The sequence below is a fragment of the Carassius carassius genome, chromosome 45 (genome assembly GCF_963082965.1).
Source record: "Carassius carassius chromosome 45, fCarCar2.1, whole genome shotgun sequence".
NCBI classification, from domain to species: domain Eukaryota; kingdom Metazoa; phylum Chordata; class Actinopteri; order Cypriniformes; family Cyprinidae; genus Carassius; species Carassius carassius.
This window is the reverse complement of record NC_081799.1, coordinates 22,704,740-22,732,199: the sequence shown is the minus strand read 5'-3', so window position 1 is coordinate 22,732,199 and position 27,460 is coordinate 22,704,740. Positions and strand designations below refer to the sequence as shown.

The following is a 27,460-nucleotide window of genomic DNA, read 5'->3' as shown; positions in this document are numbered from 1 at the left end:
TAAGTTTAATTGATAGAGTGAAGACTATGTAGTGTTTTATTTTACATTTAATTACTTCATGGTATATTTTACAATAGAATACTACTGTTATGATCAACTTGCCTGAAAAAGTAAAGAATTGTTTATTCCATATGTATCTTTCTTCGTTTGCATTTATTTGTGCTGTTGCTTGTCATTTGGTCATATTTTATGGGTGGTTACTTGTTTATTTCAATAATTTTTTTTAAACTTTTTAATTATATTAGGGGGAACTGATATCAATAATTGGATTCTAGACTTAAAATCTTACCATAACTTTATCTTTATAAAAAAAATAGCTCTATTTTGCATTCTAAATAGGTTTAAATGTCTCATTTTCATCAATGGTCTCTTAACCTTTCTCATGAAAAAAATGATCAAACTGAGGCTCTCCACATTTTGCTGTTGATGTCACACTTACAGACTCTGAAACTCAGAGTAGGTGATATGCAACCTGTCCATGTTGATTAATTTTAACATCTACAAAGTGACAGGTGAATTTACACCGAAACAGACATACGGCCTTTTACATTAGACTCAATTTTAGGTCACGGCCCACCAGTTGAGAACCACTGCTGTAGACATTGAGAGAGAAACCAAAGGATAGAGCAGTCTGTTAGCATGGAGAGAGTTAGCCGGAAACACAATCCACTGTCTGCAACCAGAGAGGGATCTTGAGAGTCCATTACAGTAGGTGGTGTAATCATATAATAAGGTTTCCACTGTCACTCTGGAATAAAGAAAAGGCTCATTTTCTTGTCAAGCGCTCCTCGGGGAGCCTCTTTCTCCTATCAGCGGGGAACGTGTCACTTTCGTCAGCGCCAATCTATGCTACGGCAAAACAGAACAAAGCATTTATTTGGGGGTTGGAGTTTTGGAGGGAAAAAGTGATAGAATGACAGAGAAGACATAAACATAAAAAAAAACTATCGTCAGACATTAAAGAGGCTATATTGTAGAAAACATGAATTTACTTGTTTGAATTGCCTAATGTCAGTAGCAAATAACATACACAAACATTTACTCGATTCAAACAAACATACAATATACTCCCCTTCATGAACAAATTACTTTTTTTAATGATTCAGTCAAGAAAACTTTTTTGGAGTTTGGATCAGTCTAACAAGTTGCATTTCATCAGAGCGGTTACTAAATAACACCAGAGTATTTTAATAAATTGATATTTATATGAGCAAAACAGTTCAAAATGGCATTTTAGTGTAAAAAAAAAGAAAGAAAAAAGTAGCAAGTAATATTTGTTGACTATAACTGCCTTTACAATAGGAGTTGGCAATTGCATAACAGAAAATATAATATAATCACTTTTATATTTTAAGTATATAAAAGTATATAATATTTTAAGTACATAATATAATTGAAATACATATACATTTAAATCGTATATATAATATCTATATATTTATTTTTTTCTTATATAGAGAAAAATATATATTCTATTAAAAATACAAATAGTACAAAAATAATACAAAAGAAATATAAATGGATATAAACAAATATCTAATTTTTTTTACATTTAAAAAGGCAATCCACACATATATATATATATATATATATATATATATATATATATATATATATATATTTTTTTTTTTTTTTAAACATAGCCAATTTCTATGTTAAATATTTTCTATCATGAAATAGCCAATACAAATAGCTGAAGTGTCTTTTTTGGATATGTTTTTCTCTCTCTATCCAAACACCCCATTAAGTGCACTTAATTAACTAAATAAGTACAAATAAATAAAATGTATACATTTTTATATCAAGAAATTGAAGAGGGTATTAAATAGTCACGAAAAATTGCTATTTAAGGTGCAAGAAATCTTGATTAAATTATCATAGAACTTCAAAAGGAAAAAATTATACATCCCGAGAGAGCGAGAGAGCGTGAACAGAGACTGAATAAAGAATAAGGGAATGACATACGAGGGCAAGTGAGTGGAGTGACGCTCGGACACTCCCACGCCTCCTCTACCACTGAGTCACCCGCGGGACGAGGTAATTACAGTAATGAGAGCAGAGAGAGGACGGCTGATGAGCCACGGATGAAGAAAGAGAGAGAGGGAGAGCATCTAAAACGCTCCTCAAACAGGAACACTGTTGCTTCCGCCCACCAGCCTGCTGTTGAAGTGCGAGCGAGTGACAGCGTGAGTGTGTGAGTGTGTGTCGGGATGTGAGAGAGCAGATGCTTCATTACAGCAGAAATAAATCACATGTTATGTGATCTATCTGTTGCGCTTCCTACAGAACCACTCGTCTCTGAACCAATCTGTCAGGACACGGCCCGAATCTGAACATCCAGCTGCTTGCGAAATCGAATAGTTGGATTAGAAACAGAGTATCGTTCCCTTAGTTGTGGGATTTCTTGCCTGATGCTTCAAAGCATAACGCAGGATTTATTAATAGCATGAATATTTAGCTTCAAGATCATTAAAAGAGATAGTTCACCCAAAAACGACAACTCGTCATCATTTGCTCAGTCTCATGTTGTTTCAAACCGTATGATTTTCTTTTCCACCACTGGATGTCAGGCAGAATGTTAATCCTGTTCTTTTTTTTACAAAAGTGAATGGTGACCATCTGTCCAATAACGATACAATAAAAGCAGTATATTCAGTAGCAGTATATTCATATGTGCACTATATTCAAAGCCTTTTGAATCCATATGACAGCTTGTGTTAGAAAAAAGAGCTTTTACATTCACATAAAGCTATCATTTGGCTTCAAACGTTGTATGGACTAAAATAACCATACTGGTTTGGTAGGATATGATGGTGAGCAAATAAAAAAATTAATTTTGGGGTGAACTTTGATTCAGTGTTGTATTGAAGCCCGTTTCCGCCACTGAATAAAAAATGTAAAAAGTTAATAACGACTTTTTATATCACAATTTGGACTTTTTTTCTCACAATTGCTTGATATAAACTTGCAATTGCGAGTAAAAAAAAAAAAAAAGTGTTGTTTTTTTTTTCCAGAAAAAAACTCACAATTCTATTTTTTTTTTCAGTGGCAGAAACGCACTTCCATAGTGTTTTTAACTTAAAACTATATATATATTAAAGTAAATCAAGCTGAATTTTTTATTTTAGACAAAAATTTCTTAAACTTTAAATAAAAGTGATAAATGCATTGACAAATAAAATAAAAGAAGCTCTAAAAAAAATTATCAATACATTTCTAACAACAACTGAAATAAAAATACATTAAAGCTAAATAAAAATACAAATTTTTTTTGAATAAAAACGGCAAAAACACAAAATTACTAAAACAAACAAAATAAAAATTCAAACTGAAAATATAAAAATAAATGCTAACTCAAAAAATGAATACTAAAATTGTACATAAATAATACTAAAATATCACTGTTAATAGTTCTTGTTCATTCTTTTAGAATATAAGTCTGATTCATGTAATGATTTGTCTACTCAAAAAGGTCAAATATTTCAGGGCTGGTCGAATGATTGTACAATGTCTGCACAATGTCTATGCATCAGGTTTGATATGAACTTACCAGAGAAATTGCGCGACACCAGCATGGTGGTCAATATCGCTCCCTATACGTGAGAAAGAGATGTTAACAGAGCAAAAAAGCGGTGGTTTTTATACATATACAGATTGAAATGCTTCCAGCTAATGACTTTTAAAAGAGACATCAGCAGACCTTGAGTTTCCTTCTTGCGTTGAACTTCTTCAGACACTCGACTGTTTCCTGTCTGTGCATCATGGACGCCACAGTGGAGCGTTGCTGCAGGAAACAGAGCAATTGGATTATTGATTCAAATTTTAAGTAGTGTTTTGCATCTAGTTTTGAGTCTTAAAGTCAATATGAAACTAAAACTACTTTTTTTGTCTTATGGTTAATGGTTTTTATTAAAGGAAAGTTCTGCCACGTTTCATATCGTGAATATTTTGCTTTATCATGAAATATATAATCTCAGAAGTAATATGGGTCACAAACGTCCATTTATTTTGACAATAGTGTATGTATTCTGGTATTTTGTGCTGGTCAGTGGCTGCTAATACTCACACAGACCCACGGGTGTTTCAGAGCCTCCTGGGCCGTGATTCTCTTGGCTGGATTGATGGTCAACATCTGATTGATGAGGTTTTTGGCTTCAGGGGTGACCGTGTCCCACTCTGGCGAGGGGAACTACAGGAAACATGGTAACTCATGGGTATGTATTGACTGTTGTACTATATGAGTGAAATCACAAGGGGACTCACGTCATAAGCCCCAGCTTTGATCTGTTGGTAGAGTTTGTGCTGGTCTTCATCCCAAAACGGAGGATATCCCACCAGCAGAATATAAAGGATGACTCCTGCAATCACATTCTAGATCAGGGATCCTCAAATCTGGCCCAGGAGATCCACTTTCCTGCAGAGTTTAGCTCTAATCCTAATCAAACACACCTGAGCATGCTAATCAATGTCTTCAGGATAATTAGAAAATCACAGGGAGGTGAGTTTGATCAAGGTTGGAGCTAAACTCTGCATCACATTGGACCTACAGGACAAGATTTGAGGAACCCTGTTCTAGATATTTCGATATATCGATACTCTAAAGAAAATGAATGTGAAACACGACGGTGAAAGCGCCGCTTGGCAACAGCCTCTTGACAACACCTGCCAGAGAAGAGCTCTCCACATCTGAGAGCTGATGTGTCTGAATATGTGCGAGTGAGCGAGCGAGAAAGAAGATAGAAATAGATGCAAAGAACTCTGTCGGGAGGGAATGTGTGACTCACCACATGCCCAAATGTCCACAGGTTTCCCATAAGCCTCCTTTCGTAGCACTTCGGGGGAAAGGTAACCCGGTGTTCCAGCGAACCCTGTATTGAAAAGCAAAAATACACATCTGAAAATGCAACATCCAGGCTCTTTCCAACATTGTATGTTGGAGAAAACCATTTGGGTGCCAGATTATGTGCTTGGAAGTAGCAAAGCTCAACAAATAAGGCAAAACAGTTGGGGATTTTTGCTTTGGGAGAGTTAAACCGACCACGTACCAAACCAGGCCTGCTGGTCCCCTTGCACTTCAATGGCCAGGCCAAAGTCGGCCAGCTTGACAGCGGCATTCTTGCATTTACTGGCCAAGAGCAGGTTCTCCGGCTGGGGGGGAGATCAGGGGCACACTCATATTACTGCCGAACCAAAATCTGATACATGTCACCTTTTAACATCCAACATAACATACAACCACAGCTGCACAACAGATACAGCATACAAACAGAATCAACTCCCAAAATATAAGCTGTGCTGGGCACAAATAAATACATTTGTAAATAAAAAGTAGTAAGCTACTTCGAAACAAGTAGCTTTGTCGTTATAGCAGAAGTACCATAAATATGGTTCTCAGTGATTTCACTGATGTCTGATACAGAATTCCGGGAAACAGATATTTACACACAACAACTGACAACATTCAACCATAGATATCAAGACAGACACTAGGGTTTATTTTGATTTCATGTTGATAAGAAAAAAATATGGACACGGATTTTATTTTTTTTAAATAAATTACAGCTCTTTTATTAAGCAAGAATGCATTGAATTGATCAGAATTAACAGAAAATACCTTTATTTTACAAAAAATTTCAAATAAATGCCGTTTTGTTTTACTTTTTATCAAAGAATGCATCGCTGTTTTTAAGTAGTCTAATGTTATTAAGTAGGTTATCTTCCCTCTGCTCTGGTGAAAGTTGAGCCAGGTGGGAAATTGGGTCCAGAGGAGCAAAGAATCATGGGAAACTTAATCAGTCTCAATCTCTGATCTCTTTCTTCCTATCATCCTCATCGCCCTACAGATGCCGCTCTGAAAAGAGACGAACTGTGTCTGTGTTCTGACGCTGAGCTGCCGTTGCCATCTGCTGGAGCTATTCGCGGAGCTCATGGTTTGAAAAGCGTTCTGATTGAGAATCCGTAGGATGGTGCGAAATGTTCAATGACCTTGAGCTGCATCTGAGGAAAACGATGCTGGAAACGCATCCAGAATGAGATATGCATTACCTGATTCTTTCAAATATAAAAAACGACTTCTAATCTGAAGCAGGATTGGAAAATGAAGCAACATGAAATCAAAACTGACCCTATTTAATTTATTTCCTGATTATATTGAATTATATTGGTGAAAGTGATTCCATTCTAGTCCAGAATCAACCTGTGTGGCTTCAAACAAATCACAAAGAAATAGACATAAAATCAACAATAAAAAAAAAAATGTAATCTGAAATAATAGAACGATTTAAAGTTTTATGCCATACATAGACATCCATGCACACAAAATGTCATGCCAAATCAGAAAGGGAGTATTAAAGAGACAGTTCAACCAAAAAATTTAATTCTGACATCATTTGTTCACCCTCATGTTGTATGACTTGCTTAAGAAAAAATGAAATTTTGAAGAATGCAAATAACCAAACAGTTGCTACTCCCCGTTGACTTCCATAGTATGGAAGCCTGTCAATGGGTACAACACAAACCCACATTCTTCACAACATCTCTTCAACGTGTTCAGCAGAAGAAGGAAAATCCATACAGGTTTGAACAACATGAGCATGATTAAATGACACAATTTTCAGTTTTGGGTGGCCTATCTCTTTACAACAGCCCCTACTGAATATTAATCATCTCATCATAATCGCACATCACACATAGCATATGTTTACACAAAAGCAAGGATAATACACGCACAAATGAACGAATCACCTGTCACTCACCTTGAGATCTCGGTGCACCACACCCATTTGATGGCAATGAAGCACCGCCTCCAGGATCTGCTGGATGCAGTGACTGCATGCAAACACCAGGGGCGCATGTTAGTCTGAGCAATGCCATTCTCTCGTGCACAGGCACAGGCAGAAAATGCAGGCAGATTACAGGGAGCTACTAATAATATAACAGGACATCTTCCCCATAAATTAATGTCAAAGATTGGTATCTTGGAAATTTTCATAAAAGTTTGGCAAAGAGGTTTATCTACAAAATGAATCCCTACATCATGTCCACATCAACCCCCCCCCCCCCCCAAAAAAATATAATAATACTTAAAATAATTTTACCTCCCGAATTGTCTTATAATTTGGCATAGAGTTTTAAATATAGGATGAATCTTCCTACATCATTTCACCAAATTTTACCCCCCAATTTTTTTTTTTTTTTTACATTTATTTTATAAATTACATTAAAGTGCCCCTATTATGGATTTTTGAAAATTACTTTTCATGCAGTATATAACACAGCTCTTATGAATTAAAACATCCTGCAAAGTTTTAAATCTAAAAGTGTACCGTGTATAAAGTTATTTTCTCTCCCTCTCTCTCTCAAAAAAAAAAAAGTTGATTCCGAATCATTGGAACGAATCATTTTTTAAAACGTTTCATGTTGGTGTCAGCATGACACATTAGCATTTTGCGCTCAGACCTGGGAAAACTTGATTTTGGCATTGGTCTGAATGAAAATGCAAATTCATTCTTTGACACTAGGTGACGCTTTTGAAGCGGTAAAATAGCAGTCTTCCCGGTTATGCTGTATACAAAGCAGCACTGCGCTCACAAACAGCTTTATCAGGCATTACAGACATGATGAAATGAAAATGAGACCAATCGGACCAATCACAGCAGACTAGCGTCATGCAAAGGAGGGGTTTGGAAAAATTTCTTGTTGAGTGAATCATTCAGGGAGTCATTGAGCAAGTAAGGTAAAAATAAATGCATATTATATTATAAGACCATGAAAGTGTTTTTTGACCTTGCATGCATGTTGTTGAGGACCAAAATATGAACCTTTCATTACCCATAATAGGAGCACTTTAACATTATTTTCATGATTAAAATACATAATCCCCAAATTGTCAAATGTAACCCTCAAAACAAAAGGGAAAAATAATTAACTTGTTTATTTAAGAAATGAATAATTCTTTGACAATATTTTCATGATAAAAAATATTTTGGCATATTTTTTCCCAAATTTTTAATTGTAATCAAGTGGTCAAAGTTTGACTAATTCTTTCTTTTGATTTGAGAGTAAAATATGACATTGACATATTTCATGAGATTCACCCTTGGATTTATCTTACCTGCAAAGAAAACTAAGCATTCAAACACATTAAAAATAAGATAAAAGAAACTTGGGACTTGAGAAAGAAAACCACCGTCCCCCAAAACAGAGACTCTTTACAGGTAAAGAGAGACACAATAATGGATGCAATAAAGGCTCCTCCTTGATGCTATAAACTTTTTTCAGTCTGCAAAAGTGTTCATGTGCATCAATGTCTTTTGAAACAGCAGACATGATGGTTTTCCTGCATACCGAAACCCTGTTTCACTGACACAGGAAGCTCTAGCTAACACTACACACTTAAAAACTGCTCTGAAGGGTGAGACGATCTCACCTCCCACGACGAGAGTGAGCATCAGGAGAGACAGAGAAGGTGAAAGAGAAATACGGAGCCTGAGACGAGAAAGAAGAGAGGCCCTGGTAAGGCTGCAGCGGACTGGAGTGTGTTTTTTTGGCAGTTGTGTAGTGAGATAGGCTGGAGGAAATGTACCGGTGTGTGAGGAGAGGGAGGTTGACAGCGTGAGTCAGCTTGTGTAGGCGTGTGCTGATGATTTACTGAGAGAAAACGTGTGTGTGTGTGTGTGTGTGTGTACATGTTGTAAAACTGGAACATACAAAGCTGTTGTCTATTTCTTCCACATTAGGACTCTTCAACTACCTTGTTTTGGGGGCCAAACTGAAGGTGTACAAACACTTTTCAGAATCATACTAGATCTGAACTAGTGGTCGACCGTTATGTGTTTTTTGACAGCCAATGCCGATATCTTGGAAAGCAGGGGGCCGATAGCCAATATAAAACCGATATAATTTCTTTAATCATTGTTATTAATATTTAAGAAATTTGAACTGTTACCAACAGGGCATTCAGTATTCTGGGAAGTTTGTGTGCATTAGGAATCATATTTTTCAAATAAAGCCAGGGTAACCTTCATTTTACATACAACAAAAATGACATGAATATGACAGCGGGCAAATGCATAAAGCGCAGCATAATTTGAAATCATGTTTAAAGTTTAAAGCATTCAGTTCACACGGACTGACCGTCACACAGAGAACACGTGATCATGCTGGATACACACTTCACAAGATCTCATATGAACAAGAGAGAGTGAGCACAGTGTGCGCTCAGGCACTGCCTTTCTTAGGCACGCCATCAAAATAGAAGTCCTACCTTGAACGCATCGGTCAAACAGAAAAAACTTATCGGCTAATGCCGATATTTGAAAAATGCCAAATATTGGCCGATATATTGGCCTTGGCGATATATCGGTCGACCACTGATCTGGACATCATTAAAAACTAAACGCTATTAATAATGTGTTTACTTACATAAAAATAGGCAGATTTAAAAATCGAACTGTTTTTCTGACTGAAAAAACTGAGTGAAGACAATCTGTGATGTTGGCTTGACAAATCCAGGTTCTGAAAGTTTACAAATACATTTGAAAAAGTTTTTCTCATAAATTGTTACCAACATGTTTTAACATGATCCATTAATGGCTAATAGCATGTTTTGGCAAGTCGCTAACTTGTTTTAACATTTTGCTATGATGATTTAACGAGTTGCTAGCATGTTTCTAGCATGATTTCACATATCGCTAAGATCTATTTTTTAATCTTTTAAGATGCCCTATTCGACCACTCCAGGTACGTTGACGTGTCCGCCATTTTGGAACGACCAACTTGACATCATTCATCATAATAATCAATGCATATTCAAAGATATACAAGCGTATAACTTGCTGTTGTAGACGCACATAGTCAATTTGCACTGGGTTTGCAAACCGTTCCAAAAATGGCGGATTGCTTACTAATGAGGCATCTACATTAGGGATGTGCATTTCAAGCAAAAGTAATAATCGCTAATCACTGGGTATTATTCGATAAGTAGTCGATACCCTGTCAGATTTTGCAACCTCCCATGAAAAAAATGTAGGTAGTACTTACGTCAAACCTAGGGGGAGCTTTTAATTAAAACGAGGGAACTAATATAGAGCCTTACACGGTCCGGCCCGGGGCTAATAAGATTTCTCTGCCCAAGTCCGACCCACAAAGTGCTCATATTTCATTTCGATTCTTTATGAATTTAATTCAGAAATATGATTGGAACATTTTATGTTTGTTAAATTCAAGTTTTTTTGTTTTTTTTAAATAGCCTACAAAGTGGCCAGCGCAAGACAGTGAGTTGAGCATTTTTGTCAGTTAATCCTTTTTAAAAAAAAAAAAAAAAAAAAAAAAAAAAAAGATTAGCGTCATAATATTTTAGGAATTAAGTCAAAATTATGACAATGAAATAATGTTAGATTGCACAAAGTAAAAATTGAATATATTACACCTGTATACTCTGCCAAAAATATATTAAAAAAAAGGATGTGGCACCTGTCATTCTTCACATTTAAACCAAAAAAACGCAATAGGGTTACTGATGATTTTTTTAACTCTAATTGATTTATTTCAAAAGACACTCATTTTTATTAAATTGTTCTGTTTTTATGCACTCAAAAATTTAATTATGGTTTAAAAAATGTTTATGATTATCAAACCAGTGCAATGTTACATTTTATTCCTTAAACAAATAACAAATCATTTTAATGCAGCTCGTAATCACGACTTAATACGTGGGAAACAGGAAGTTTCTCGCTCAGCACAGTGGATCGTTTAGTTAACTTTGTGGTCATTTGGGACGCGGTGACACAGAAGACCCTCTCACAACATATTGCTTTATAAATCTATTGCGTTTGCCGCTCAGAAATGTTCACGTAATCATGCTGCAGTATCAGTAGTTCCATGCTTGCATGTGCACCGCACCCTAATTTAACTGAACCTCCTCTGGTCCACCTCTTTCAACGAACCGCGTCAGAGCACCGCACGGAGCGATCACAGTCAACCGAACTGGACTTTGGGGGTAAGACGCACTCGGGCACGGTTCACATCCTTAGAAAATAATCGCACAGCCTAATCGATAATCGGTCATTAAATCGACTAATCGAATATTCGAAAATCATGACCCATCCCTAATCTCCACATACATTACTCGCACGCTGTGTTCGGTGCGCACTGCGCAAGAGAGAGAGAGCCGCGTATCACGGATAGCGACACTGAACCGAGCTCTCTTCTGCGAAGTTCTCCTCGAAGTCCCTCCTGCACCTGAACGAATAAATACAAAATCGCAGTTTGAACAAACAAAAAGATGTGAAAGAGCCCAATTCAGTACTTGCGGTGTTCTGGTGTTCAGGGGTCATGCAGAGAAAGGCGTCTCAAAATACTTGAACATCAAATTTGCTTATTTTTGCTCTTGTGCCGACAAAATATGTGAAAATATCCACCTTGGAAATTATGCTCGAAAAAACTGTCAGTTATTTCTTAAGTGAAAGTAAACAGTTGAGGAAAAAAAATGGGATGTGTATTATATTGGATGCATTCATCATCTCTTAAAGTGACCGCGCCTTATTAAGCTACTGGCTGCTGTTATGTTGATCCAAGAAAATTAAAATGAAAATCACTCACTGTTCTTGACTGAATTACTTTGTAGTTTTAACAGTCAAACCAAAAATTATTCAGACACCAGATATCATTTTTGATATATATAGCAAAACTGTAATAATGTGAGAAATGTTGAAGGTGTCTGAATAAATGTAGGTTTTTACATTGAAGACTATCCAGTGCTATTTTACATTTAATTATTTGGTTTCTGTACCTTGACACCTACAAACTTGAAAAAAAACTTAAACATTGTGTAAATAGCACAAATAAATAAAAATAAACAAACATACAAATTAAACAGGGCCCACTGGTACAACCTTCACCGGGTCCCCGCTGACCCCAGCTACGGCGCTGCTCACGCCTGTTTCACACATACTCCGTCTGCAGTGCGTATTCAGTCCGTGCGCGTTACGTATGTGGTGCAGCACGGACTCATTGTGCTTTCACACAGGACGCGTTTGCAGTTCGCTACTCAGTACGTGAACGATCTCTGCACTGCTGCAGACGCAACGCTCCTGGAACACAACTGGAATCCGTTAACATGGGTGCGTAAAAAATATGCAACACATACGCACTGCAGACGGAGTATGTGTGAAACAGGCGTAAGGTTGTTTGCACCTTGTGCAATGTGGAATTAGTTTACAGCTTTCTCAAGCACTTTGTGATGCATTTTGGAAACAGGAGATGAGCCCCTGGTCTAATGCACCACCCGGCCTGAGAAACCCGTTCTCAAAGACTACTGTTTGTCAATTTTATTTGAGTAACACACATATTCTGTATGCCTTCGGCAGAATTCGAATGAGCCATTTTAATCTAGATTAATCTAGATTAATTTCAAGATCACAGTGAGATTAATCTAGATTAAAAAAAAAAATCTATGCCCACCACTAATATATATATGTTGCTAACAAGCATTAGCATGTCCTTAGCATGATTCAACACATTGCTAACATCTTTTAACATGTTGCTAATATGATACCAACATTCTGTTAATATGAATTAGCACACTCCTAAAATGTAGTAACACTATGCTAACGTGAATTTACATTTTGCTAACATGATTTAACTAGTTTCTAGTATGATTTGACAATTACTAACATCGGTTAACATTTAAGCATATTTAACACAAATTAGCTTGTTCTTAGCATGTTGTAAAACTATGCTAACATACATTAGCATGTTCTAACATGTTTTAACACATGGCGAACATGAATTAGTATGATTCTACCATGTTTATTACATGGCTAGCATGAATTATGATTTTGCTAACATGTTTCCAACTAATGTTAAACTAGCGTTTTAATAACAAATCTTCTTAAAAGAGGAAAAAAATTCTTATATTTTACCTGCAAACACTAGAGCAAGTGTGATTTTCAGGCATTTGAACAGATAATTTCATTTCATTATAACTAGAGTAGATCTGATGATGAAATGAGCCACTTTCGTTCAACTAACATTCCTGTCATTTTTCCTTTGAAGGTTTCGTTTCATCATCAGGGTCTCTTTACCCAAATATTTCTGTGTATGCAATCAAAAATGATGCACCTGTCTGAGCCACAGACTTTACCTCCAACTCTGCTCCAAATGTGACCACTGAGTGCTGAACTCATCTCAGGTAGCACAGCAATTTCATCAATATCAATCGGAGGGTAATAAAAATGACTGATGACTGATTTGGCCCACAGGCATCCAGCTGAAGAGCACCTAGACTAACACGGTTTGGTTCACTAATATAACGTAAAAAGATTCTGTGAGAAAGAAAAATCACAAATGGGATCAGAGTAGTTTCCAGTGCTCAGAACTCAAAAATAATCAATGATCATATATTTTACACATTCAAAAACTCAATCTAAAACATAATATTGTATTATAACGGTTTTCAGAGTATATGGCCCCAACTGTTTCAGACAAAGTTGATTAGATTAAATAAATGAGAACTCAATTAAGCCTCCTAAACAATGAACATGTACACACTACAGCTAAATTCAGTTCACCTTTTAGTTCTTAATCCTGGTCAGTAATTTATAGAAGTGACAACCGCATTGAACAACTAAATTAACTCCCAAAAACTCAAGTAGTAACAACCACATTGCAGAAATTGGGGAATAATCCACAAGGAATGAGATACTTTTTGATTTAGTGTTGCCAGATCTTGCAATAAAAAACCCAGCAAATTAGAACAAGCTACATAAGCAACTTCCAAATGTGTTATTGTGAAAAAAAAGCCATATACCAAAATACAAAAAGAACTGCTTTATGAGCCGAGCCCAAACAACAAGTCAAAAGATGCTTATAAATACTGGACATGGCAACCCTCCAAGAGTGTGCTCTGCAAAGCAAACCTTCCAGATATTACTTCCAAATATATTCTAAAGTATTACTTTCCAAATATTAATTTAATATTACTTTGTTGAAAAATTGCAGATATCGCAAGGTGGTAAAATGTTTCTATGGTCACTATGGTGTCAATCATCTGTAATTTAGGGGATTCACTTCTGTATGACTCCTAAAACTTAACAGTACGTTCGCAGCCAATAAAAGTGCAACTGACTACTTTTTTCTCTGCCATTACATTGAGAGAACAGACCTATCAAATGCATCAAAAGCAGATCATACGGCCTGAGCAACCTCCCATTTTATCATGATTCCTCCTTCAAAGAGCATGGAGGTCTGGTTGACGTGTGGCCGAACAGAGCAGATACAGTCAGCAGCTTTATTTGAGCTTCTGAATCAAGACTGCAATGAGCTCCGAGACTCTGAAAGAGCCCTTCACTCAAGTGACTATTAAACAAAACAGCAGCACTCTGTCATCCTCAAAGGCTTGACTGAAACAATGCATTACACGCGGCCGAGAAATACCCAATTGCAAAGATAAATGACACTGTTTTGAAACAACAGAGAGGAAGACAGACAGCGAGACAAGAAACAGAGAGAGCAGAACACACAGAGGGTGAAGAGATACTCTCAGTGCATCACGAGCAGTTCGGCTGCTTTCACAATAGAGCGTCTGGTGTCCACCCGAGTTCATCTGAACACACAATTTGATTGGTTTGGTCAATGGGGCACAATCCTAAAATACACCTTATCTACCCTCAAAGGGTTTCTATTGGTATTTCTTAAAGGGACAGTTTACCCGAAAATGAGACTTGCAAGCCTTAATATAAACTCAAACACCAAATTCTGGCATGACAAAATTATTTGATTTATGCTATTAATATTCATTTTATAGCTCTATACTCTTACTTGTACTTTACATAAAAAAATGAAATTAAATATAAATGTTAAATGAAACTTGAAATCTTTTCAATTACAATTTTACAAAAAAAAATTATTATTAGAGCTATATTATAATAATTATAACAAAAATAAATAGAATATAATACAAAAATAACAATAAAAGTTACAAAACTACTAAAATTACTAAAACTTAAATGAAACTAAAATGAAAACTGAAAAACTAAAATAAAAGCTCATTTAAAATATTATAAATACTATAATTGTATATAAATAACATTAAAATATCTCTGGTTTGGTTCAAAACAACAACAGATCCCACTGACTTTCATTATATTATGAACAATAATAAAAAGAATCATAAAAAAAAAAACATTGAAAAGTGATTGATGCAGGTTTGGAAACCCATAGAGGTGGGTAAATAAAGACAGAAACCATTATTTTGGGTTGAACTATTCTTTTGAAGTTGCAATTTACTACCTTTAGGTGAAAGTAATAAAGCCTAATTTGAGGCATAATAATAAAATGTCTTTCTTTTTCGCCACTAGTTCCAAATTTCATACACAGGCACTTTTCTGTACACATCTTCATAATGTTACAACGAAACACTGTGAATCAGAGCCAACTAACACCTAAAACTGACCTGTGGAGGAATTCAGACCAAACTACTTGCATGCTTCTCATCTCTCGCAATTCATCCACAATGCCCTGTGCACTTTAAGATTTTGTAGTAAAACTAAAGCCAAAAAAAAACCTTTTCAGTTTAGGTCTTCTCCTACACTGTTTCCTAGCTGGTAAAACAAAAAAATGCTGCTAATGTTCACAATAGCACTCGCATTACCCTGTAAAGCCTTATATGCATTATAATAATAATAAAAAAAATACATATACACACAAATATACACATATTATACTCATATAATTGTAAAAAAAAAAAAAAAATAATAATAATAATAATAATATATATATATATATATATATATATTATATATAAGTAAAAATAAAATTATAAAAAGTTTTCATATGTGACCCTGGACCACAAAACCATTAATACGGGTAAATTTTCTGAAATTAAGATTTGCTGAATAAATGAGCTTTCCACTGATGTATAGGTTATTAGGATCTTACAATATTTAGCCGAGATACAGCCGTTTGAAAATCTGTAATCTGAGGATGCAAATAAAAATACAAATATTGAGAAAATCACCTATACAGTTGATTTTCCAAATGAAGTTCTTAGCAATGCATATTACTAATCAAGAATTAAGTTTGTATATATTTACAGTAGAAAATTTACAATGTATCTTCATGGAACATGATCTTGACTTAATATCCTAATGATTTTTGGCATTAAAGAAAAATTGATTTTGACTGATACAGTGTATTTTTGGCTATTGCTACAAATAAACCCTTGCAACTTATGACAGTTTTTTTGCTCCAGTGTCACATATGTGTTTTTTTATTGAGTATCATATTTTAAACATAAAGCGGTTATGGCTCAGATAGTTTGATATAGTGAAAAAATGGAGTGAAAAATCAGGAAAATAAAACCGGTTTTATTCAGAGGACCCAACTGAGCTAAAACATGAAATATGGAGCAGTTGCTGATATTTATATGTCCTGATGAAATTCTGATAGCTTGTAATGTAAACCTATGAGATTTTTGTAACAGTATTTCAGATACTAATCAGTTGTCACTCTATATCTACCAATAATATCACTTAGTAAGATTATATTTAAATACTTAGTTAAGATCCTTTTAATAATTTGAAGGCCTTAGAAGTCTGTCTCAAATATGATACAGTAGGCTTTATAGGGTTAAGTATGCAAATACTCTGCATATTGTAGCCAAATAATGTAATGTGAAAAGAAACCTGCAGGGAATCGAACTCAGGTTCAGACCAAACAATCAAACATAGTGTGAAAACAGCCAACGAATGCAGAAACACACCAATATCCCAGACATACCATACAAGAAAGACACATGGGCGGCTCGAAACAGGCAAAAGTCACATGACACATGCAGTGGTCCAGTGCACTTTCCATACTGACCTTCAGATCCCTGTGCACTATGTCATGATGGTGAATGTGATTGACACTCTCTAGAATCTGATGGATACAATGACTGAAAAGACAAGTGAGACAGAAGGGAAAGAAAAAGAAAAGGAAGGATGAGAGAGGTGTGGCGGAGGAGTGGAGCTGAGACCAGGAAAGGGACAACCCAGATAAGAGAGACTGTTTAATAAGAGGGTGATGAAATGAGACGAGTGATAACAGTGCCTGATGTTACAACAGGCAGAACAATAGCAGCGCAGCTGGGCGGGACGCATCATTTCCTGTGAGATCGCTGCCGATCACACATGGGATTGAGAAATGGAGGGAAGAGTGGATGCTGAAGATATGAAAACGATCCGTGTATGTGTGTTTGTCTGGGAGTATGGCTGCTTTCTGATATCCAATCTGTATTTTTAACACACATATCTAATACAAGCTCAACAATAAAAACGGTTCGTTGAGTCTGACCCGGAAACAGTGTGAGAGCGACAAAAGTCACTTGTACAGTACATTCAGGCCAGTGCTACTGAAAATCTTACATTTGTTTAAGTATCATGTAAACATTTGGTTTTGTGTCATGTAATCTCCAAAAAAAAAAAAAAAAAATGGATAATTACAGACCTATCAGTCATGTGCTCATTAATTGTTACATTACAGCTGAATATTTCCAGCTTGTTCCAAGTTTTCATTTTTCACAAACAAATCATTTTGCATATCGGTTTTATATAAAATGTATTAATTATTTGACATCAATACCGGTTTTATATTTAATATATGAAAAAAAATACAATATATAAGTTTAGGGTCAGTAATTTTTTTGTTTAAAAGAAGTCAATATTAATAAATCAGCAAGGATGGATTAAATTGATCAAAAGTGACATGGAAGAAATACACAATTAAGACTTCATAATACTACAAAAGGTTTTTCATTTCAAATAAATGCCATATATGTGTAGCATGGCATATATCAGCATTGCATCACAGAAATATATTACATTTTAAAATATACATTTTTAAATTGTAAAAATATTTCAAAATTTTTCTATTTTTACTGTATTTTAAATCAAATTAGCCATATGGTGAACATAAGAGACTTTAACCATTCTTACTCCAACCTTTTTAACAGTAGCGTACTGTATATATATATCTACATTTATTTAAATCCATTTAGATAGAATTAAACTTAGTTTTTTTATTTCATTGTTTAGCCCTGAATCATGTTCCCTAAAGCAACCGATCAGACTTGTAAACAGTTTTAAATGGCAGAGACTTTTTTTCTCTTCGGCAATCACCTAGCAACAGCAATAGTAATGTGAAGAAAACAGTCATTTTCTTCAGAAAACAGTGTGAACATGTAGTTTCTAGTGCTATGGAAACAGATCAAACTCAAATAAAGCACGTGCGACGTTGAATGTGAACTGACACTGTAATTATGTGCATTAATTAGAGGCCTACTTTTAGCCATCGCTCTAGTGCAGGCAGGTGGAGGGTCTGCGGCCCTCGGGAGCGGATACATTTCAATGTCCTGACAGCATCGTGACATGTTTCTACCCACGAATATGGCTGATGAGCTCATGGATTCCAGTAGTCTCAGCGCTCGCCAGCTCTTGTGTTTCCTCCCTCTGTAAGTATCTCTTGTACTGTTTCTCGCCGTATCTCTCACTCCCACATGCGTACCCACACAGTCAAATTGATTAAAGCTTTTCTCCTGAGGGCGACTGCAGTGTGTGTGTGTGTGTGTGTGTCTGTGAGAGGATCTGATGCAGAGAGGAAACAGGAATAGATGGAATGGAAAAAAAGAAGCCGATGGGAAAACTGGAGCAAAGGGACCTGCAGCAGAGAGAGCTGCTGCCCACGCTCGCCGCCTCAGCGAGACACTGCCTCAAACGTTTAACAAGCCTCTGAAACAAAACTCATCTCTTGTATGATGTGGACAAAACTATTACTCACGTTATACTAGAATGTGTGCAGAACACACACATTTATCTGGTTAAAATGCATGTGAAAGAGAAGAAGAAAGCAGTGTGGATGGGGAGGATGGAGGGGAAATGGACAGGACAACAGGAGAAGACGGAGACGCTGTTTTACCTGGCGTCAGCTTCACTGTAATATTCTCTGGCTACGATGTCTTCAAACAGTTCTCCGCCCGTAACACTGCAGGACAGAGGGACGATATAGGTACCACGGTCACCATATTCAACTGGGATTATTCTCAGTGCATTCAAAATGTGCATTCATATTGCAAAAGCATTTGCAGCATGGCATGGAAGAGAAGAAAAAGTCAAATAAAAGGTCAAATAAGAATGCAAACAAAACCAAAACAAATAAATGAATTAAAATAATGAATAGAAAATAATGAAATTTTTAAATAAAATTTACAAAATAGTAACAAAAATGTATAAATATACTACTGATGATATTAATAAAATTAACTAATACTAAATAAATACATTAATTGTAATAAAATAACATTTGTTGATTTTTTTTAATTAAATATGTTTGGACTCAAACAAATTTTTTTTTATATTAATAAAATAAACGAAAAACCTGTTAAATTACATGTTTTACATGAAATAAACTAATAATACAAATATTAAATAAATATTAATCAATGTAAAGCTAATAAATCTAATAATATAATAATAATTAAAAAATACAATTAAATGAATAATCAAAGAAATATTAACATTTTACATTATTAATACAAAAATAAAATAACATAAAGGAAGTAGCAATTTCACAAAATGTAATAAACTAAAGGTGATTTGTGTTATTCAGTACTTATTTATTTATAACAATTATTATCATAAGAAAACTACTTTATCCTGTGCTAGGTTAGGTCTCGTTTGGTTGACTCCCCTGAAGTGAAAACAGCATGAGAACAGATTGGCACAGCAACACTGGCTCAACCAATGGCGCAGTCCTTAATTATACTGCAGAGATCACATACTTCACTTAGAAAGCAAATTAAAGTGCAAATGAATCAAAAGTATCAAATAATGTATCAAGAAAAGAATGAATAAGTAAAGCAGCATTTATTAAACAAGCACAAATTAAGGAAGATAAACTAAAGACAGTGTGGCTATGCATGCCAGAAAAAGTAAGGGAAAGAAAGAGAGAGAGCGAGAGAGAGAGAGAGAGAGAGAGAGAGAGGAAAGGACGGGGAATCCTCTAGAAGAGAGAACACTGGGGCTTCAGGGGGGAAACCCCTGCTGCAGGATTTCTCTTCGGCTGGGCAGCCCGGCTCTGTTGCTATGGAAACTGGCTCTCGAGTGAGCGAGAAAGAGAGAGAGATGAAGAGAGATGCGAGGGGAAGGTAGAGTGGGTGGCAAAAACAAAGCAGAGAGAGAGATATTATGCACCATATTATATGGAAGCACTTACAGGTCAAATAAGAGGTAATGGAAGCCTTCCTCTGATATACTGTCATGGAGTCGCACTGCATTACAGAGAAAGGGAGTAACAATATCATCACATACGTCATTTGCCATTCACTCAAACAGCACAATTCAAAGAGCGGTTTTATGGGCTGAAATCAACAGGCTTGCTTTCTATAATAATGCTTCTCAAACCACCTGCGTCCTGAATGATGGATTTCACACTGATTTTATCATGAATGGAGAGGTTCGGGTTTATTTGAGAGGATGACTTTAATGGACTCACCAATATTGGGATGCTTGAGTAGACGGCAGATACGGGCTTCCCGTTCCAGCTTCTGGTGATCTGGGAAAAGATTTGGGTCTGTGTTAAGCGTCATGTAATGGAAAAATTGCAGATGGAGTAATTCAATGTTAAAAAGCTTTTTTTTTCTAACCAATTAGTAGTTTGCACAAATCTTTGGGGGATTTCATGAACTTTGAGGAACTCTGAAACCATGTTAGCCCTTTCAGTTTCACATGAACTTTAGTTAACCACAAGTTAAGAAACCAAAATATGCCAGATTGACAAGTATTTCAGAGAAATTACCGTTAACTAAAACTAAAAGCAAAACCACACAAAATCGAATCAAGATTAACTGAATAAAATATATATAAAAAAACTATTTCAGTTTTTTGCAAAGGCAACATTTCTTATTTTCATTTAGTTTAACTTGAAGCACTAAATTTACTCAAACTAACTGTTTTCTATTTGAATATATGTTTGAATGTAATTGATTTCTGTGAAGCAAAGCTGAATTTTCAGCATCATTACTCCAGGCTTTCCTTCAGAAATCATTCTAATAGGCTGATTTGAGAGCAAGAAACATTGCTTATCATTATCAATGTGGAAAACAGTTTTGCTGAAACTGTGATAAACTTTTTTCAGGATCCTTTGATGAATAGAAAATAATTGACTACTTTCGAAGAATTTATTTGCAAGATTTTTATAATATTATAAATGCTTTTAATGTCCCTTTTGAACAATTAAATACATCCTTGCTGAACTGAAATACTTATTTCTTATATATATATATATACATACATAAATCTTGATAAATACATAAAGTACATAAATCTTGCTTTTATGGCTTTTTTCATAGAAGGATTGTTCAAAAATGACACCACTATCTTAAAAACAGCTGGCATTTAGGTTGTCATCACAGGATGGGATGCATAATGTTTGTGTTTAAAAAAAATCGAAAAACCTTCATAATTTGACATAGTTTGAACAAAACACACAAGCTTGTTATCATTCTGATTGTTTTTTCCTTCAGTCAAACAGCTCCCGCTCAATTCACACTGATCTCAGATCAGATCTAGTTAAAAGTGCAGATTTAAAGTGGTTTCCACATCACTTCAAACACAGCGGCAAAGGTCAGACTCGTCATCACACAGACCACACGATCTACTGTAAACCACACGGTTTTCAAGATCATGCAACCTCTACTGGAGTGAATCTGCATGATACTGAGAGACAGACGCGGACGAGGAAGCCTGAGTTTTGCCCCGTTTTCACCGCAGGAACTTTACCCAGGAACTAGGGACTTTGGCCTGGTACTCGGTGTGTTTCCACAGCAGGAACCAGGAACTAAATAAAGTTCCGGGTAAAAAAATGCCCCTCAGAAAGTCCCTGCTGGCGAGGTGGTACTTTTTCAAAGTTCCTGAACTTTCGGGGGCGGGACTTGGCCGCTAAACATCCTGATTGGTTGAGTTCACGCAGCATTGATTGAGTTCAACCACCATTTATTCGATCAACATTTTCAAAATATTACTATTATTGTGTCATGAAATGTAATTTTAAAAGTATTTCAGGCGAGAATGTAGTTGTTTAAAACTCAAATTTGTGGTTTATTTATAAAGACAGCGCCTATTTAAAAATGTGTTTCGCCGATCTCAGAGACGGTGAGCTCCACGTGATCAGCGGGAGCTCAGTGATCATGTATCCGCCGAGAAGCAGCCTCACCTCGGCTAGACCTTCTTATATGTGCTGCTGGCTCTGATGTCTCTTTAGTGGTTAAACATAAAATATAATTCATTTTGGGTAAATCTAACAGGTTATCTTTGGTCTGTATTCAATTTATCTATATGTTAAAATGAAAATAAAAAAGGCAAATCTATATAATATTTCGTTTCATTGTAATGGCTGTATATCCCTGAACTAAGCACATGTCTGCAGCTGTTATTATGCTTAAATGAAAACGAAAGGAGGCAGTGGTATTTGATATCCTATTTCGTTTTATTGTAAATATACAGAGAGGAAAATAGTAGCCATGGTCAGCTGACTGAAGTTATCAAGTACGCTGCTGTTTGCAGATTTACTCGACTTGCGTCGTCGCAGGCATCACACTCCCGAGTCGAATGCACAAAGTCCGCACTACCGAGAACGCATGTCCAAAATCAGCGTACTTTGTATTGAGAAACGCGCGCAGACCTACGTCACCAGTCTATTTGCCTAATCTTCCCGGTACTTTACACCGCGGTGGAAACGCAGAAACCATCAGGTCTGGGGGGAAAAAAAGTTCCTGGGAAAAAAAGTTCCTGGTACAAATGTTCCGGGTAATTTCGGTGGAAACGCGGTATTATACGGGAAAGAGGCCACAGATCGTCCTCAGCGCTGCACGATCCAGAGTCCTGATTAAAACACACGGCTGGCTGTCCATCATCCCAGCATCATTAAGTGTTCCCAAAAGGACTAATATCTGATTTGTGATGTTTTCTTTTGATGTATTATAAAAACACACATTACGTCTGAGTTCAAAAACCCAATTCTATGATAGAGGGTGTAAAATGGTCATGAAAAATTCAATTAGGAGTGTTTTGGGAGTAGGGCTGGGACAACGCGTCGAAGTCATCGATGACGTCGATGCAAAAAATACGTCGACGCAAAATATGCGCATCGATTTGTCGACCTGTTTTTATTTCTCTAAAAAACGTTTGCAAAACGTTTACCTTATATGCGCTGAATATACGCGATGGCCGGATCAACATTCTGTCCAACATTATATAACCAATCCAGGGGTTTTTCTGCATTGATCATTTTTTTTGGCGGCTGTCAAAGCCTTATTTGATCGGTGAGTGACAGTGACAGGGCGCGTACGAGAGAGAGCCCCGGCTGCGCGCGCACTCACAGTCTTCAAACAACACGAGCGCTTCTTGCTCTCTCTCTCCCTTGTGCTAAATCAAAATCATTAAACACGATAGAAAAAGGGCGAAACACCAAAGTTTCACGCGCAGTTTCACTCACAGTCTTCAAACTACACGAGCGCTCTCTCTCTCTCTTCCCCCACCCCTCGTGAATATTAACAAAAATCATTACACACGATAGAGAAAGGGCGAAAAACCAAAGTTTCACGCGCGCTCGCGCACTCACAGTCTTCAAACTACACGAGCGCTGTCTTGCTCTCTCTCTCTCTCTCTCTCTCTCTCTCCCTCCCTCGTGCATATTAACCAAAATCATTAGACACGATAGAAAAAGGGCGGAACGTCAAAGTTTCACGTGGAGCATTCGGATTTTTTTTTCTCCATGACAGGCTGCTGGCTCCCACTGTTAATTTTTTTTTTTTTGTAAAAGCACTCTCTGTATTAGCTTAAAGCCCTCAAGTTTACATTTACATACTGTATTCTTTCAATTGCTCTAAACAAGTATTTTGGGTGACCTTTTTTATTGAATACTAGACATCAAGTTGTTGTTATTTTCATCTGAAAGAACTTCTTTTTTCAGTAAGCTAGGCCCCATGTGTTCAGTAAGCTTGTTTCAGTAAGCTATGTGTTTTCAAGGTTTCAAGGTTTTATTGAATGCTATCTCTATACAAGTGCAAAGTAATGCATTCTTAGTCAGTCTTTTATTTTGTAATTTTAAGAGCAATAAACATATATTGCAATGTTAAGGAATTGATGTTTTTTTCATTCAGATATGTAAATCAACATGTATAAATTGTTAGTAGTCAATTAATGGGGAGATAATCTAAATCAAATCGGCCCGAAAAATTAATCGTTAGATTAATCGATGCATCGAAAAAATAATCGCTAGATTAATCGTTTAAAAAATAATCGTTTATCCCAGCCCTATTTGGGAGTAAAAACACCATTCAAAACTTTGAGGTTGGAAAGATTTTTTTTAATAAATTTTTAACCGAAGATGCATTTCTATGATCAAAAATGGAGTAAAAATAGTAATATTGTGCTGGGATTATCATCATTACCTAAATTAACCTAAAAAATCATTTAAGAAAAATCTACTTTTTTGTTACATTAAATAAAATTTAAATTAACATTTAACTTAAATTAACATTTAACTGAAATAAAATAAAATATGAATAAATTCAACTAGTTGTGAAAGAATTATTTAATTTTCTTTCGAGTTAGTTTGAGGTAATTAAAAAAAATATATAATAATTTACAGTATATAAAGACATTTGAAAATAATAATAAAAATGACCAAAACACAACTAAATTGCTAAACCTATAATTAAAAATCAAAAATATAAATCAAAATATTAATAAAACTATAATTGTATATAAATTGTACTCAAATAACACTGCTATTGTGAAATATTATTTCTGTTTAAAAGAACAATTTTCTATTAATATTTCAAAATGTAATTTATTCCTGTGATGCAAAGCTGAATTTTCAGCATCATTACTCCAATCTTCAGTGTCACATGATCATGATTCAGAATCATTTTAATATGCTGATTTGCTGCTCAAGAAACTTTTATTATTATTACCAATGTTGTGCTGCTTCATATTTTTGTGGAAACTGTGATAATGATTTTTTTCAGGATTTTTTTTAATGAACAAAGTTAAAAAAAACAGCATTTGTCTGAAATGGAAATCTTTTATAACATTATTAATTAAATTAACATATACTAGCATATAAGTCGACCTCAGGGAATATATAAAATTACATTTTTAAAAAATGCATGTACAGTCAGTTTAAAGAACATCATTGTGGCCTCACTGCAACCCTCCCAAACACACTCACACACACACACACACACACACACACACACACAAAAGTTGTCACATGGAGCAGTGCGACTGGTGTGAAGCTGTGAGAATGCTGACACGCAAACACCACAAAACGCCTCTGCAGCAAAGAGCATCAGACCCTGCCGAGACTGACTGCTTCATCACCAGACTACAGTCAGCAAGCACATTACACTCATATTCTAAAATCACTGTGAACATTTATAGATTTCTCTGAAGTTCAATGATAATTAGTCAAAAACACTCTCACTTTTAAATTAAACGCATGTTTTACTGTACCATTGTACATTTGACATTTGTAAATTATCTTCTGAATCCCATCAATATGTACATTAACTATGTACTTCAACTTACATTTCATAAGGGTTGCACAATTTGGGGGAATAATATCCCCCCCCCCAGATAAAAAATTGTGATTGCACAATTTTGTCAAAAAAATAAATAAAACAGAGATTATGTAACACTTTAACTAGAACATAATATAATAATAATAATTATTATTATAACAATGAGTAAATTAATAAACAAAATACTGTAAAATAGAAAAAATACACTTTACAGTAAAACTGTTAACTTAGTGCTAAAATTTCATTTGCAGTCTAGTCTATACTACTTTATTCTATCAAAAAAATAAGATTTCTTTGTATAACATTGTATTGTAGAATTCTTTTTTTATTTTGCAGCAAAACTGTAAAATTATAATACTAAAATTTATTGTTCTCTTCAAGCTTTTATGTCCACAAAAAAAAAAAAAAAAACTTTATTCAACAATTCATCTCCTTTGTGTCTCTCCACATCACCGTGGCGAATTATTGAATAAAGTCATTATTTTTCTGCTTCATAACGTTACAGTTGAACCACTGATGGCAAATGGACTATTCTGACGATGCTTTTCATACTTTTCTGGACTTTGACAGTGTATTTTACTTGGCAGTCTATGGGACAGTCACAAGCCTCCCAATTTTCATCAAAAATATCTTAATTTGTGTTCCTGAAGACGAACAAAGCTTTTATGGGTTTGGAACGACATGGGGGTAAGTGATTAATGACATAATGTTCATTTTTGGATGAAGTGTCCCTTTAAAAACTACATTATGACTGTTTATTATTATTAACATTGTCTGATAGTCATTGATATTTAAATCACAAAAATCTTTGTCCATATTGTGCAGCCAAAAGTTACTTTGATTTATAGTGCTGTCCTAAATCAGGATATTCACCCAGAAAAATTAGAGGCCAGGACTTAAGTTTATCTATTGGGATTTGATTCATTGTGCATTTAGCAGAAGCTTTTATCCGTTGATGCTTTTATGTAAATAACATATTCCAATAACTAAATAATAGAATAACTAAACATAGGCAATTTTGATGCAAACTAAATTTGCCAGGAGGTAAACTAAAGATAATTTGTGTTTCACACGGAGGAAGCCACAACCATATGCAATCAAATGCAACTGTGCTCACGTTTGCATGGCAGGATAATAGGCCTGTCTGAAACAATTACAGCTCCGACAATCAATTTTATTGCTATTTATCCCAGCACTAAGCCATTATAATTGGAAACAATCATCGAGGTGACTGCCCTGATCAACCAAGTGCTGCATGTGTGTTTGTGTGTGTGTGTGTGTGTGTGTGAGACACTTCAGGTAAATCCAGGTCAACTCCATACTGCATTGCAGGTGCTGCGATTATGCATAAAGTATTCACAGCAAATCACAACTTCCCCAAAGCAGCTCTTGTTGTGTAATAAGACAATAGTTGTTGAGGAAGAGGCTGCAGCGTCATTGGCTGCACTCGGTGTAAATCACTCCACCCAGGCCCCGCCCCCTCACATTTGCTCCAGTTTGCACTAGCCACATTAACTCTTTCAGCGCTGAAACTTCCTTCACATTAGGGCTGTGCAATCGAATGCGATTTTCATGTGCATCTCGTCAGTAAAGGTGCTCCTGTGATTAGAAGTACATCTCCAGCACGTGTGTTCAAATCAGAGTTGCCAGGTTTTCAAAACAAATCCTGCCCAGTTGCTTCTCAAAACTAGCCCTGGTTGGCCTTTACTACATAGAGCCGTAGTTCACTGAAAATCCACACAAAATCGATTTCAAAATCGCAGGCGATTCTTTGTCGATTTTGAAAGCGATTTTGTGTAGCTTGCCGGTGGACCATGGCTCTATGTAGTAAATGCTGCT

At 35.6% G+C, this 27,460-nt stretch overlaps 1 protein-coding gene across 50 annotated transcripts in view; it reads right to left on the bottom strand.

Moving 5' to 3' along the window:
- The window catches only part of LOC132127188 (calcium/calmodulin-dependent protein kinase type II subunit beta), a 63,765-nt gene that overhangs the window by 24,388 nt on the left and 11,917 nt on the right, over positions 1-27,460 (bottom strand). For 37 of the 50 annotated variants that reach the window (XM_059538882.1, XM_059538887.1, XM_059538884.1 and 34 more), the window contains exons 3-12: positions 20,530-20,589; positions 20,251-20,305; positions 18,955-19,020; positions 6,756-6,828; positions 5,046-5,148; positions 4,785-4,868; positions 4,264-4,358; positions 4,067-4,189; positions 3,701-3,784; positions 3,551-3,593 (exon numbers count right to left, since the gene is read on the bottom strand). In XM_059538882.1, coding sequence (XP_059394865.1) covers positions 3,551-3,593; positions 3,701-3,784; positions 4,067-4,189; positions 4,264-4,358; positions 4,785-4,868; positions 5,046-5,148; positions 6,756-6,828; positions 18,955-19,020; positions 20,251-20,305; positions 20,530-20,589 — 786 coding nt within the window. Of the gene's footprint in view, positions 1-3,550; positions 3,594-3,700; positions 3,785-4,066; positions 4,190-4,263; positions 4,359-4,784; positions 4,869-5,045; positions 5,149-6,755; positions 6,829-16,863; positions 16,937-18,954; positions 19,021-20,250; positions 20,306-20,529; positions 20,590-27,460 lie in introns of all 50 variants that reach the window. The other 13 variants (XM_059538894.1, XM_059538904.1, XM_059538902.1 and 10 more) reach the window with 1 other exon arrangement.